The sequence below is a fragment of the Gouania willdenowi genome, chromosome 20 (assembly GCF_900634775.1).
Source record: "Gouania willdenowi chromosome 20, fGouWil2.1, whole genome shotgun sequence".
Lineage (NCBI taxonomy): Eukaryota > Metazoa > Chordata > Actinopteri > Blenniiformes > Gobiesocidae > Gouania > Gouania willdenowi.
Genome location: NC_041063.1, coordinates 15,095,369 through 15,110,643, shown reverse-complemented (window position 1 = coordinate 15,110,643; position 15,275 = coordinate 15,095,369). Strand labels below are relative to the sequence as shown.

The following is a 15,275-nucleotide window of genomic DNA, read 5'->3' as shown; positions in this document are numbered from 1 at the left end:
TTAGTGGGGTCCTCCATAGTTGGAGATGGCGGCGCTTTTATTTTCGCTTCAGACACGCTGACGCAAATATGGAGAAAACATTTTTCGATCCTGCGGAAGCTTTCACGCAGTGCCTGCATGTAGAAAATTTGTGTCGCGTTCACAGTGAACGCAGCATCCATTTCTGACCAAGGGAAATAATTTGCCATCTTAACAACTTTGTATGTAATCTGGTCGCAAAAACATTTCGTGACACGTCCGGTGTGAGCGCAGCATATGGATGGAAGGACCATTTCACCCAGTATAACAAAAAGTGTTTCAAACAGGATTGCAGACCATATCTTTAAATTATATTAATGAAATACATAAATAAGGGAGGAAACCTAAGTAACAAAGGTGTAATCGCTACCCCGTAATCAACAACTCTACATCCCATCCAGTCAAACATGGCTACTCTCATTAGATTCAGGTGTTGAAAACATACTTTAAAGGGCAGATTCACTCAAATCTGAAATAAAGGGTAGTAAACCAGTTGCTTCCCTAAATCCTTTGGTGACGCAGTTTCCTCACTTGCTGCGAGGAATTCACTAAGATTGCAGCAATGATTAGTGCACATGCAGAAGTGGTGGAGACCGCCCTATTGAAATGAGCGTTTTGCTCGTTCAATGTGGAGAAGTGAGTGGACTTCTCTCTCTGCTGCACAAACATTTAATAATGTAGAAAATGAAATAAACACATAATAGAAAATAGAAAAAACTTTAAAACCTAATTTTTTTCTTCCTAATTGAATGTGGCTGCTCCGTCAGGTCCTGTAACTTTGCTCTGATCAGTCCATGAAAAACATGGATAGATTTGGACAGAAACCATCCTATTGATCTGCCATTGATCTCAGTTAATGCAGCAACACAGTCTGTCAATCAGTCGATCAGCACCATTTGAAGATGATCTACTGGCCATCAATCAGCAGGTCTGAGCTCCTGAGTAGCGCAGCAGCACCACACTCTCATATGTGAACATTGTGACATCACTGCGTAAATTACGCATATGATCAGCTGACTGTTACCTGGTGCTCCTTCCATCAACGCGACACCAGAGTTTGGTCAAAACATCATTGGAGCGGTGCGTCCATAGCGACATGCATGGAGCTCCACGTGCACAGCATCCTCTCTCCAGCGCAGCCACACCAGACTCCACACGCAACGCTGCGGTTGTGCGGCTTTTTCTCTCCCTCAAACACACTTTACTCTGCATGTTCTTATTCAGTGGCTGTTAAATATTGACTATTGTTTTATTAAAATTATTTTCTTATACTAGAAAGGTTAACTGGAGCATTTTTTTCCATCTCCTTTGTGTTTTGTGTCAACATTTAGCGCAGCCATGATACAGTTTGCACCTGAATGTGAGTCGTACTATTTTCTCTCCATAAAACAGTCACCGCAAACATTTCCTGGTTTGACGAATTGCATTGCGTCCCCTGCATTAATTTATTTGCATTTCCCCCTCCCATTTTTTTTGCGCCTCTTATGAGATCCGCATACTTTACAATATTCATCAGAGCGAAACGCGCCAAATGGATTGAGAGATTCTTTTGACGTGCACAACACACGCAGTCCTGATTCCCTGGGATTTGTACCCTTTATTAGCGCATGGAGTGACGTTTGCACCCATTTTAATACCCCTAAACTTTTAGTGAATACTCCCCTAAATAAAAATAAAAATAATGCATTTTGTTTATTGGTAATACATAAAACACAATAGCCTTCAAGCAATTTAATGATTTTCTAAACCTTCAGACATATTTCTGTTAGCTGAGGCTGAGGTTAGCATCGCTGCATGAAATGTAGAACATAATAGAATAGAATAGAATAGAATAGAATAGAATAGAATAGACCTTTATTGATCCTCGAAATTCATATATTGCAGCAACACAACTGAATAGCACAAAGTAAGAACAAAAATAAATACCAACATAGGATAATAGTGTGAATATATGCAAATATATGACTGATAATGGGTCAGAGCTTGTAGAGCCCTGGGGTTGTCATCCATACACACATTTAAACTTAATTGACATTCTGTCATTGACTCTTTGATAATGTGAGGTCTTGTTTAAAGTAGGCCCAGTCTTGCTCCCTTTGTTGGCATAATAAGTCACAATCAATTTTGGGGTTAATAGCTGAAATAGACGTTAGCAGAAATATAGCTAGTAATTATATGATTAACTGTGTTACAGTATTCTGTTCGAGGTTGCCATTTTTGTATTTCTATGTAGCATTCCTGCTAGCGTTAGAAAGTACTACATAGCACAAGCTTTGTTGCATGTTGGTATAATAAATCCTTGGACGTAAATGGGGGATCTTTTTATGAAGAAAGAATGTTAACACACCACTACAGCAGTTGAGTTTCTGAGTTTGCCTAAAAAAACCTCTGACAGCAGAGCAGAGAGTTGATGAATACATATCCAGTGGAAAAAAGAAGTGTTGACCGTTTTATTAAGTGCGAGGTACAGAATAGACTTCCTAATAGCTACTGTTCAACCTTGACATTGGATGTTTGATTCGCTTCGGCAGGCCTCTATTATGGTAGAACGCAGTACTGCTATGGGAGATATTCTCACTCTTGGCAAGAAGCTCCATACATTGTCACCATACATTGTGTTCACATTCTGTCAGTGTGTTGCTGTCATGTTGAGACAGACAGTTCCTGCTTGAACTGTTCTCTGACAGGTAGAAGGTGGTGAGGGAACCAAACAGTGACTGCATTATCTTTGCTCTGTTGCACGGCTTTCCCGTCCCCTTTTCTTACTCTTTGCCCTCCGCGCCTCGCTTTCCTCCTTTTCTCTGCCTGGATGAACAAATGTGACAGGTGTCACAAGGTCTCCCTTCATCCTGGTTAAGGATTGTACCCCCAATGAACAGCCCGATGCTGCTCTTTATACCTTTGCAAATGATTCAAATATACATTTTTAATATTTTTTACATTTTATTTTTGTTTCAACAAATTATTGAAATAAACAAGTTACCAAAGTTTGACATAGCTGCATCATCTAGGACAACATTTTCTTTTAAACTTTGTGGCAAAATTGTTTGACTATTTCAACTATTCCAATGATTAAGGCTCTTTTTGCTTAAAAAAAAAATGCAATAACACGTTACTTGAAGTTTTATACACAAAGGCTGACAATACGCTGTCATTATTATGACATGACACCTGTCATTAGCATGAATAAGGTGTTATGAAGGCTGTCATTAAGTGTCGTTTGTTACCCTTACCTTAACCTTAACCCTACTTAACCACACTAGATCCCTCCACCTTACCTAAAAAATGCCAAAGGTGTATTAGGTAATTTAGCAAACAACACTTAAAGCTGCAGAATGTAAATTTTTTTGGCATCATTTGGGCAAAAATCCATTCATTAGCCTAACCCAGAGATAGGTTACTGGCGGCCCAGGGGCCACATTCTGTTGCCCCTAAAGCAACTGCATAATGGGACTTCAATAACACAATATGACAAAAAAAAAACAAAACATACACACCTGAAAAATTAAGACAACAAATATGAACTGAAATGAAACAATACAAAAGCCTGTCGTTCTGTCCTGTATTTTTCCAAATGCTGGCATGAATTTGAAAAACGTGGCCTTTGCATCAAACAAACCTATATTTGTGGCCCCCACTCCTATAAAAGTTGCCCATCCCTGCCCCTACCCATAACCCTAACTGTACCTAACCCCACTAGATCCCTTCACCTAACCCAAAAAATGCCAACATAGCTCAAAAGGTGTCATAATTTAGCAAATAACACCTTATGACAGCCTTCATGACACCTTATTCATGCTAATGACAGATAATGACAGAGTAATGTCAGTCTGTTTTATAAAATGTCAGGTAAAGTGTGATCAAAAATGCAACCCTGTTTTATGAAAACGGATATGAATTCAGATTGTGAATAAAGAACCAGAGTGGAAATACAATTCTGTGTTGACATGGCAACATTAATATATCATATTCATTATTAATATCTTATATTAATAAAGCAAGATTCAGAGGAAAAAAGCTCATTTATGAGTAAACTCTCAAAAAAATGTCCCAGAATAAAGGCCGTTGCGGATTTGAAGCTCTCAAACGTAGCCACTAAACCTCCTCCTGTATTCTGCTGCTGGGAGTTTACTGCTCTGACAGCATTGGATGTGAAGATGAAATAGCGTGGGTGGGGGCTGCGGTGGGGTTTTTTGAGGGAATGACAGGGATGAAATGCTCCGAAAGTAAATCATTGATGACGGAAAGAAAGAAACGAAGAATTTAAGACAACCACGTGTTAATTGTTAATTTGTATGTGAAAAAGCTTTGAGTTACTCACTGTCGGAATATATACAACACTCAGTGACACTGCGTACCATAATGAGATGCATTATCTGTCGGAGCATAAAACAGTCATTAAGCAGATCAATGAGCCAAGCTACAGCCGAGAACACTCCAGGTTTTCACATTAATCACCTATAAAGCCAACCATAATAGAAACGTGTATTGTAAAAACCTAGAACAACATCACGTTCTCTGAAAGTCATGCTGAATATCACATTTTTCACATCCATTTGATAAGGCGTTTTATTATTGCATTAAAAAAAAACAAAATTGGAAACCTTCTGCAGACAGACAGGAAGGAAGGATGTGTTGCATTATGTTTATCTAACTATACATTTTCATATTGTATTCTTCCAAAGTTTGACTAAAACAAGCAACACATTGCATGAAAAAAAGAAAGAAAAACATCTTACCAGTTTCAACCACAAAGCATTTTGCCCACAGCATTACTTCACAGTAACAATCAGATAAGACAAGGTATGTTTATTCTCCAAGCTAAAAGCTCTGAAGGCAATATCAGCCCTTAACACTCGGAAAACTTAGATAAGAAATGCTATTTTGGAGGGAAAATAAATAAAAACATCAGATACTTATACAATACATAGGTTACAGTATAGTTTATAGCTTTATTTTCCCTGTTTGTCACAGTTACTGCTGTGATAAAATGGAGTACCTTAGCCATTCAGTCTAATAATTCAATTTTAGCCAAGTGGTCAATATGTCTTAACTTATGTTTGTTTATTCTGTGTCTGTTCTGGTTTTTAGATTTTAAATTTTAGAAAGCAGGACTAAATCCCAGACCACACACAACCCCAAACCAACACCAGTCCTACACAGGCTAACAATTATATAACACACACAAAACACACAAAAAATAAATGAATAAATAAATACAATTTAGATTATTCTGCTATGTAATACAATTTTACTTGAAAAAAGTCCACTCTAATGTAGAAAATACATGATAAGGAAGTACAGAATTAGATGTTGCACCCATTGATGACAAATTAAGTAATGGTAATGATGATTAGAAAGATGTTATGAAAGCAAAATCTAAAAAATGTCAAGCAGTGCATACTGATGCTAAATGGGGCAGTGGATTAGCATCACTGCCTTGTACAGAGGTTGCATGTTCTCCCTTTCGAATGCATCGGTATTTCTCTCTGGATCGCTTTAAACAGTATATATTTTAGACCTTTTTCCCCCACATCCTATACCTTTACACTTCTCTAGCAGCACATGGGCCTGAGTGACGGGAAACTATTAGTGTTGGAAAAGAGTTCTAAGTATACACTGTGCACAGTCCGAGCTCTGGGAGAAAAGCAAAAAACGAGCTGTCGTGTCCAAACTTGATGTTCAGCGATGATACAGCATCACAGTAGACAGCGGTGCATGGCTACCTGGCTGAATCTGAATCGGGAGAATGAAAATATTACTTTGACAGGCTCTTCGTGTGAGAGATTTATCTCTTGTGATGTCTGGGTCAAACGGGTGAGCACTGGAGGGAGGGAGATTGGATGTGAAATTTCCATCAAAACCTGAAAATATGCCGCCTGCTGTCGGTCAATCCGGGTGAATCCTCTGCGAATCCAACACTACAGAGGTCGATAAACAGTCTTTTACACCTCAGAGTGCACCGGAGTAGAGTTTAATACCTTTCCAATTATGTCCCAGTTATTGTTGTGGGAATGGCAAGTCTTGATTACATTTAGAGGAGACAGTCTAAGTTAAACGCTCACCTTTGTTGTCCTTTAACATCCTCATTTGTAATCTGTTTGGCTCTGCCTCCTGTGTTGGTCATAGCCGTGCAGCTGTGACATTAGAGAGGAAACTTGGTCACAGATGCGGCATGAAAGTCACACAGCCGAGGCTCTGAGGAGAAAAAAAGAGAGCTTGTTAGTCATGGTCGCTAATTACCAAATAGTACATGTAGGAATAGCTTGTTTGTTCAAACTGGACTGCACTGAAACCAGTGCCAGAGAAGCTATTAGCATCTGCCATGTGAGTTTTAGGTTATGTGTTCTCTTTTCTTAAAACAACAGCCTCAAACTCTCCTTTCTTTCCTCAGCCTGTCAGTGCGTGGTTACGTTTGAGTCGTCATATACAGTATTTCATAGTGCGTTGTAGAGCAACAGTGATGTTTAATAAAACCCATCATGTACGTCTTTCTCGTGGCGCTAGTGATCAAAGATGGCGGGCGTGTAATTGGATATGATATTACTCATTAGATGATAAATGGTGACAAATTGGGCCTTGTCCTCTGCCAGTGTGTGGGTCACAACAATCAGTTATCCATCTCAAGTGACTCGAAGGTGACAGCTGCTTAAAGCTGTGGTTCTCAACTTTTCAGCCCACGTCCCCCAAAATAAAGGTTTGTAGTGTTTTAAACTCAGCACTGGTATGGCCTAATGCAAACATGATGTATTTGTGTTGATCTAAAGACATGTATGGTCTGGCAAGGTGTTTCTTTCACGTGTGTGCACATTTTCTTTATGGTTCCACAGACCGGGGAACCCCCACTGTACCTGAAGGTGGTTGAACACATACATGAACATTGAAGAACAGTGATGAAGAGACAGGGCCATCGATAAGGGGGAATAAAGGGGGGAGTTTTTGGTGGCCATCCATAAAGTCAGCAAAATGAAGGTCCATTGTTCGATGAATCTGTGATAACTACATTAAACAACAAGTTTAAAAGTGCAGAAAATGTATTGAAAGTGGAAAAAATGTCCAGAAAAGGCATTGAAATTTGATGGAGAAGTAGCAGAAATCAGAGTAATGTAGCAAAAATATGGCAAGAAAATGTGATGAAAATGAGTTAAACTAGGCATTTGGCAAATGAAAATTGGCAAAAATGACAACCTGTATCTGGATTTGTTGACAAGTTTGCTCTTTTTACTGATGCAATTGAAAGAATAATGCAGGAAAAACAGAAGACTGACCTTGATTGTGACCTTGAGCAAAGGTCAAGGTCACATATTGAAAGAAAATGTTGTTCAATGGTACCAGTCTCAATTTGTGACCAAGTTAGGGCTGGATGGTCATCATGTGTATCAAATATGATATGACCGAGTTCGAAGTGAATCGGATGAAGCCCCTCAGACTAGTCTGTGCAAATGCGTTTCTAGGGCGAAACACACACTTATTTTTTACCTTTGACTGACTTCCTGTTTGGTTTTGGGCAGGGTGATAATGTAACTTTTTGCTCATCTTGGGGTCAAGAATACATGTGGCGAATATGAATCGGAAAAACTTGCCAATCTTGCGGATCCATCGCTTTTTTTGGGGTCTATAATGCCCGCCGTGCATGCATTTTTTCACCGATTTTTTTCATTACGCCAAATTATCAAATTTTTCAGCAGGCCTGCGGTGCGTGCAAATTTTGGTGAGACTTTGAGCATTCTCAGGGGGTCAAACTAGCAATCAAAGGGGATTTTAGAATAAAAATATGAGCAATTACAATAGGGTCCTTCTGGTCGTTCTGGCCTTCGGACCCTAATAACTAGGCAAGATTTGGCAATTGAAAATTGGCAAAAATAACAATTTGTATCTGGATTTGTTGACAAGTTTGTTGTTTTTACTAATGAAATTGAAAGTAATAGTGCAGTAAAAACAGAAGAGTGACCTTAACCTTAAATATGACCTTGAGCGAAGGTCAAGGTCACACATTGAAAGGAAATGTTGTTCAATGGTACCAGTCTGAGCACTGTATCTCAATTTGTGGCCAAGTTATAGGGAAAAAAAAGTATTTGGAGGTCTCACTTTGTTCACTTTTCTGAGGATTTCTTGACCTTAAATATAACCTTGAGCAAAGGTAATATAAAAATACTGCAAGTTTGATATAGTTGCAGAAAAAGGGTAAAAGTAATCAAAATGGGCTCAAAATGTTCTAAAATATATTCTTAATTCTTTCTTAAAAGCATCTGGCAACCCTCTACCAGTGTCTCAAGACCTTAAATGGGGTCCCGAGCCTAAGGTTGAGAACCCCTGGCTTAAAGAACATGCTCAGTGTTACACATTAGTGTGCTAGTTACTTCTCTAAATATTTCTAAAAAAAAAACTACAGGATAACAGAAAAGCTGTCAACTACTCCTGTGTGCGTTAACGCATACAGTACATGTGTGTGCAAACAATGGTCCTTCACACAGTAAATCTGTGCTTTTTTGAAGCAGCTTTGCATTAATTATTGCAGAGTGCTGAGAGGAAAGCAACATCTGGCAGCAGCTGGAGAAACTATAGTAGTGGATCTTTCTCATGTCAACCTGAGCTGTGATGTTGTGTCAGAATAATTCAGTCACATGGACAAAGCCCCAATGGACACTTTATTTTAGATTCATCATCAAGTGTTTTTTTGTACACAATTTAATGAATTGTGTGAATTGTAAACTAGAATTTTCATACAATATATTTTGGCAATTGCAAAGTGAATAAAACATTGTAATTTTCACATTTCGTTAGCGTTATATTTGTTCAATGTGCTTTTTTTTGCACTCTTTTGTTAATCACAGCTAATAAGAGTTTTCTAATTCTTAATTTTTCCTTTTTATTTGGTAACATTTACACTTTAAAGCACATATGAAATCGCTGCATGGATGTTCAGTCACTTTTTGCACACAAGTTGTGTGTGCATGACCGGTCGTGTGCAGCTTTGGCATCTATAATTCAAAGTTCCCTGGAGAAAGCCACAGGTACTGTGTGCACTGCATGCATGAGCCTGACTCAGCTTTTAAGCTGCTCAATGTGTTCTCAAATAACAAACAAAGATGAGTAAAATAAGAAAAATCTTACTTTGGACGCTGTAAGATTGTTGGAAGTAGTAGAAAACTGATTGAGTCACTCTACTGTCTAAACGAATGATTCTCAACCGGTGGGTCGGGACCCAAAAGTGGGTCGCGGACCTGTACTGGGTGGGTCACGGACAGCTGGTCAAAAATAAATAAATACTTAATGTCTCTCATGTTGGACTTGTCTTTTATTTTGAAAAACACTTTTATTTTGACAGGCATGTTGTGAAATGCATGTGGCACAGGGGAAAATATATATACTGCATATATATATATATATATATATATATTTTTTTTAAAATAGATTATGTGTGTTTTCAACAACTATTCTAGAAAAACTAAATTCTGGTGGTTGAATTCTGGGTCGCGATTTAATGATTGTGGCAAAATGTGGGTCCCAGGGTGAGACCAGTTTAGAACCCCTGATCTAAACTGTTGCTGCAAGAGAAACAGCGCCATCTTGTGGAACAAAGCCGCACACACAAAACCTGTAAACCTACCATTTAAAGTGCACTAAACAAGAAAATAAAACATCTACTTATTCACAACAAGTTGTGTTTATTCTGATTAGAGGCATAGGAAACTGACTCTGAACTCACTTTATGATGCATTTAGATGCTGTTCAGTTCACACACACACACACACACACACACAGAAAATCACACCTTTATAAAAAATATTTAAACTTGACGAACAAAAAAATAACCTTTATTATATCTTATCTATATTTACACTGAATATTTTGAATTTTTTTGATAAATCACAAAATTTTGCTCCTGAAATTCTTTAAAATTTTGACATAGACCTTTGCAAAATTGAGCTCTGGGAGAAAATAAACATGTAAATACTGTGCGGAATCGAACTCGCAGTCTTAGACCTTGAAGGCATTGTTGCTGGGGTCAACAGAGCAAACCGAGCACGTTGTTGCTCGAAAAAGGAAGCAGAGAAAATAAGAGCTCTCTCAATAACAATAAAGCAATGTACTGTACAACGGTCTGGGGTTAAATAAGCTGCCCCTGGCTGCTCCATTACAGTTGGAGCTCATTCTTAGCACTAGGTCCTTATGTCAATTGACTGTATAAAGGCTATTGTGGTGTATAACGAAAAGGCCGTTCAGGTCACACTGTAGAAATAAGAATAATAAAAGCAAAGGTCTGAAACGATTCGCTCAGTGTTCCCTCTGGTGTTGCACATTAACTATAAAAGGTCATAAGTTGAAATGGAGCACATGTACAGTAAGCTGTGAGGTTTATTGAAAACTCTGCAAATTGCTCATTATTACAAGCAAAAGGCCAAAAAACCATGTTATTATTATATTTTATTTGACTTTTACTCTGAACATATTTGATCTGATTATGACCATTTCAACTCTATAGGAAGATTAAAATAAACAAACCATAACAATGTGGTGTGTATTAGATCGTATAGATTTGTATTTATACCACTCATAGTCTTGACAGTATATCTGGTGACGTTTTAATGTTTTTGCCTCATGATACTGTATATCATCCCAGCTTTAATTATTTCTATACAGAATTTAGCAGCTCATTTTTTTTTTTTTACATTTTTGTTGGCAATTCCCTTTATTAAACTGTCTGTATCCTTTGGTAATATATAGCCCGACATGTGTTATTTAGATATTTCTACGCAGAACAACAATATAAATGCAACACTTTGGTTTTTGCCGCTTTTTTTCCCCACACACCTGTTCAATAATCCTGTTGTTTAATCAGCATCTTGATAAGAAGGGGATGGATTATCTCTGCAAAGGAGAAGAGCTCACGAATGCAGATTTAGACAGATTTGTGAACAATATTCAGCTCATGAAAAATGGGAGCAAAAACCAAAGTATTGCATTTATATTTTTGTTCAGTACATAATACAATCTATTAAAAAATGTCAATATTTAAGTAATAAACACTGCTTTTTTATTACTGTTATATACATATATATATACATACAGACATACATGGTTAGGTAAAAATGCATTAAAAAATGCATTTATATACATATATTTCTTTTGCTGTTTATTGGTTTACTTTATTGTATCTTTTTACTCTCTTGTTCAACATAAACAATGTCACACTCACCTAACGGAGCGATTCTGTCCCCTGTATTTTAAAAAAATAAAACAAAGTATTAAGAAATGTCCGGTAAATAAGAGAAGCCTAATGTCGTGGTTTTCAGTATTAATCTTCTGGTTCAGAATTCTGGATTTTTAAAAATAGAAAATATTTTGATCAAAATCAAAACATTTCCGTGCCCACATTTATACTCAAATATTTAAATAATATTTTACCTTCTGCTACTACTACTACTACTACACTACAAATAAATATTCATTTGGTGCATTTTATACGTTCAAAGCCAGGATAACGTCAAGCTCATGTCTCTGTTTTTAGGAGTTAAAGCCTTTTCTTTTTTTTAGGTGAACTGTCTGTCTGGTTGTAAATTCCATCACTCATTTGATGTTCCTCTCACACATTAAGCTTTGCTCCATTCTACAGCAGGATGTTTATGACAGGACGAGATAACGGATGCTCAGCCACAGCATAAAAATCATAAAAAGGTCACAACATGACACAATATATATATGAAACACAGAGATAAGTTATGATGGGGTCCCGTCACCGCCTTTTTCTCACCTGCAGATTCTCAGTTTGTGTTTGTTGGAAGAGCCAGAAGGATTAACCAAACTACCATTTTGTGGACTTTTATTTTGAAACCATCACTATGGAGTGCAGTGGCAGCCAATGTCGAGTTTGGCTCATGTTAGTGGGATTATTTGTCTTTTTATTCTCATTCATAATGAATTGTCTGTCAGGCTTCGGTGCAAGATCAGGTGAACACGTTAAATTAAACCACCTTTTATTTATCTATTTATTTTTTTTTACCAAAACAGATTTATATTCATCTTTTGCTGAACGTGGAAAAATTCTGATCTCAATACAGGTGTGTTCAGACAGAGACCGGCAGATGTGACACAAAAATACAGAACACCTATAACTCCTACCCAGTGGACATTCTATGTGTGGGATTTTTTGCATTTTTGGTTTGTTGTGATGTTTATTTATTTTCTACTTGGACTTTGGCGCAGGTATGTCACATATTATTATTTATCACTGTAGCTGGGTCTTGTTGCTGATAAGTTTGTTGATTTGGTCAAACTTTCATGATGAATGCTTCTATTATTGCCAACAGATAATCCACATTGGCCCAGAGGCAGTTGTGCAAACATTTATCTGTTCACACAAACTTGCCCTGACACATGAAAACGATTGTTACTGAAGCATTTTTGCTCACTAAAATGCAATTTGCCTCCTGAATCTGACAAACGACTCTTACAGGAACGCCTATGAATGGATGTACACCACACCTGCAGTGCTACCCTATGGATTTCATGTGTTTTTCATCATCAACTTTTGTTTGAACGTGATGTGGTTGTTTCTGTTGGACAGAGAGTAAGTGCATCAGTTTATTTGGATCAGTCAAACCTCATTTGTGATTGTTTGAATGTTTGCTTATCTCTCTTTCTCCCTCTCTCTCTGTGTCTGTGTCTGTGTCTGTGTCTGTGTCTGTGTGTGTGTGTGTGTGTGTGTGTGCGTGCGTGCGTGCGTGCGTGCGTGCGTGCGTGCGTGCGTGCGTGCGTGCGTGCGTGTGTGTGTGTGTGCGTGTGTGTGTGAAGGTGGCTTCTATCGCTGCTGATAACCTCAATGTTACTGATGCTCACCACATACATGATGCTTTTTCTCTCATGTCAAGGACTGAAGGTCTATGGAGCCTGGCTCAGCAAATATCACAACAAAGACCTCTGGCTCTTGAGAATAATAGTAAAACTCGACTTTTCTTTCTTCTTTTCTCCCAGTTTTTTTTTTTTTTTTCTTACCTTTTGAAATGAGGAAGTTCACTGAGTGCAAGCTTGTAATGAAAGTCATAAAGTCTGGAAATGAACAGCAAGACCCTCTTAAAAATCAAGTGTTACTTATATCGTGGATGGATGGAGTGAATGTTGATGATGGTGTTGCTTCTCTAGTAACATAATAGACAAATATGTCATTGCAAGTCCTGCATTTACTAATAGCATAAAAAGCACGTGCCAAACTCAAGGCTCAGGGGCCAAATATGGCCCTTTGGTGCATCCAATTTGGCCTGCTGGCTTGTATAAAAATCAACAAATAATACACAAATTCTATTAAACTCAACAATATTAGCCTTTTTTAATCTGAAATTGTTGAAAGAATTCAAAACTTTGTTTATGATTTTACTGATGATTTGAAATGTTTTTTTTTCTTCTTTTTTATTGATTTTCAGCTGTTTTGATTGAGCACATTGAGTTGCCTTGTGTATGAAATGCGCTATAAAAATACATTTGCCTTGCCTTGCCTAACATTTCCAAAAAATTACAAAAATGGTCACAAAATCAAGGAAATTTAAAGTGAATAAGATATCTGTCACTTATTGCTTTGATATTGTCTGTCCCTTTCATTTTTATATATTATCTATACATGAAAGGGCAAACTTTAGGTCACATTAATGTTATTTGTTATTTACGCCATATTTGGCTGCTGATGAAATAAAATGACTTTGACACCCCACGATATAAAAGATGGATGGATGGAGTGACTTCTAATAGTGTTGCTTCTTTAGTATCATAATAGACCACTTTATCCATACGAGTCCTGTAGTTAAACACATTAATGTTGAATTTGTTTGTTTTCTCCACCTCTAATCTGCAGCCTATTTGACATCAAACTGCCGTGTATTTGGCTTCTGGACTAAAATGAGTTTGAAACCCCTGGTATAAAAGAAGAACAAGACTAAAACGATTTGAAATATCCTGCAGCATAATTTATCATCCCAACTGTGAAGGTTGATTTCATTGCATTGAATCAGGTGCAGAATGGAGTGGCGGTGTATGCAACATGGGCCACACTCTCCAGCCTGCTGAACATGACGATATACTTACAGCACCGAACAGAAACACCCACATGTGACTGTGCACTGCTGGCTCTGCTGCTGCTTCTGATGGAATTGTTAGGCTGGTGAGTTTGGCTCCCTGCTGTGTTCTGTTCTGTCCCTCTGTGAGGACGAGATCAAAAATCCTGTTTGTATTTGTGGCCCTCAGGTTTCTACTGGAGAACTTCTACCTCGATGAACACGTACGTTACATCCTGACCATCTACCCTGTGGTGACCCTGTGGCTGACGGGCGTCCTGAGGAACTTTGAATCCTCTGACACACAAGTGTACACGTTTGCAGGTGCAGAATGTAGTTCTGTGATTCAACATCCCTGTGCACTGTTAGTTATTCAAATATAAATGTTTGATCTCTTCTTATTATTACAGCATTCATTCTGGCTATTTCCGTCATCCTGTTTGTGGTTCGTGTCGTCCTGGTCACATGGAGGCATCAAAAAAAGCAGCTTTTCAAACACACTGAACCCATTTTGTCCCCAGTAGAAATATCTTTGACACAAAACAGCCTGTTTCTGTAACCGTATACATAGAGTTGATGTAAGTAAATGAAGAGCTTTTATAGATTTTGGGTTGTTTCTGCAGAATAGATTCCAGACACAAAAGCATTTAAGTACAACTTTGAAGAAAACAATGTTGTTGTTTTTTTAACTCACCTGTTGTTTGTTCTCAGAATAAAGACAGAAATGTTACAGTGCAGAAATCTGACAAAGGACTAGTTTCTCATACACATAGTAACTTAATGAGTGCCTTGTTTGATCTGATAGGGTGATGCTGCAGCAGGAAGTCAAAGCTGTGTGCAATCTGTGCAAACACACATCGACATGCATTGTGGGAAATGTAGTATGTGTTACTTAATTTCTCTAGTACACATCTAAAATCAAAAATATATTCCCAAATGTTAATTTTAAAACTGGACTCAGTTCTTTTTGTTGAATTATGACCAACTTTGTAGTTTTGTTACCGTATTTTTCGGACTATAAGCGCACCGGATTATAAGGCGCACCAGTTTGTTGTTATTATTATTATTATTATTATTATTATTATTATTATTATTATTATTATTATTATTATTATTATTATTATTATTATTATTAATAAGATGCATTAAGTGAAACAAAATAGTCAGATAAGTCAATCTTTATTCAACTCATTAACAATAACTCTCAACATT

The 15,275-nt window shown here is 37.5% G+C and overlaps 1 protein-coding gene across 13 annotated transcripts; it reads left to right on the top strand.

Annotated features, from left to right (window-relative positions):
* Positions 1–11,695: 11,695 nt before the first annotated feature.
* LOC114454296 (uncharacterized) lies at positions 11,696–15,014 on the top strand. Of its 13 annotated transcripts, none has more exons than XM_028434646.1 (8): positions 11,704–11,899; positions 12,031–12,080; positions 12,476–12,589; positions 12,814–12,958; positions 13,865–13,926; positions 14,022–14,170; positions 14,254–14,387; positions 14,474–15,014. In XM_028434646.1, the coding sequence occupies exons 3-8, from the start codon at positions 12,488–12,490 to the stop codon at positions 14,620–14,622; spliced, it is 741 nt and encodes a 246-aa protein (XP_028290447.1). In that variant the 5' UTR covers positions 11,704–11,899; positions 12,031–12,080; positions 12,476–12,487; the 3' UTR covers positions 14,623–15,014. The 13 variants fall into 13 exon arrangements, with proteins under 13 accessions (XP_028290440.1, XP_028290450.1, XP_028290449.1 ...); XM_028434644.1 differs by having other exon boundaries at positions 12,476–12,668; positions 12,779–12,958; XM_028434641.1 differs by lacking the exon at positions 12,031–12,080 and adding an exon at positions 12,081–12,225 and having other exon boundaries at positions 11,704–11,970; positions 12,476–12,668; positions 12,779–12,958.
* The last annotated feature ends 261 nt before the right edge of the window (positions 15,015–15,275 follow it).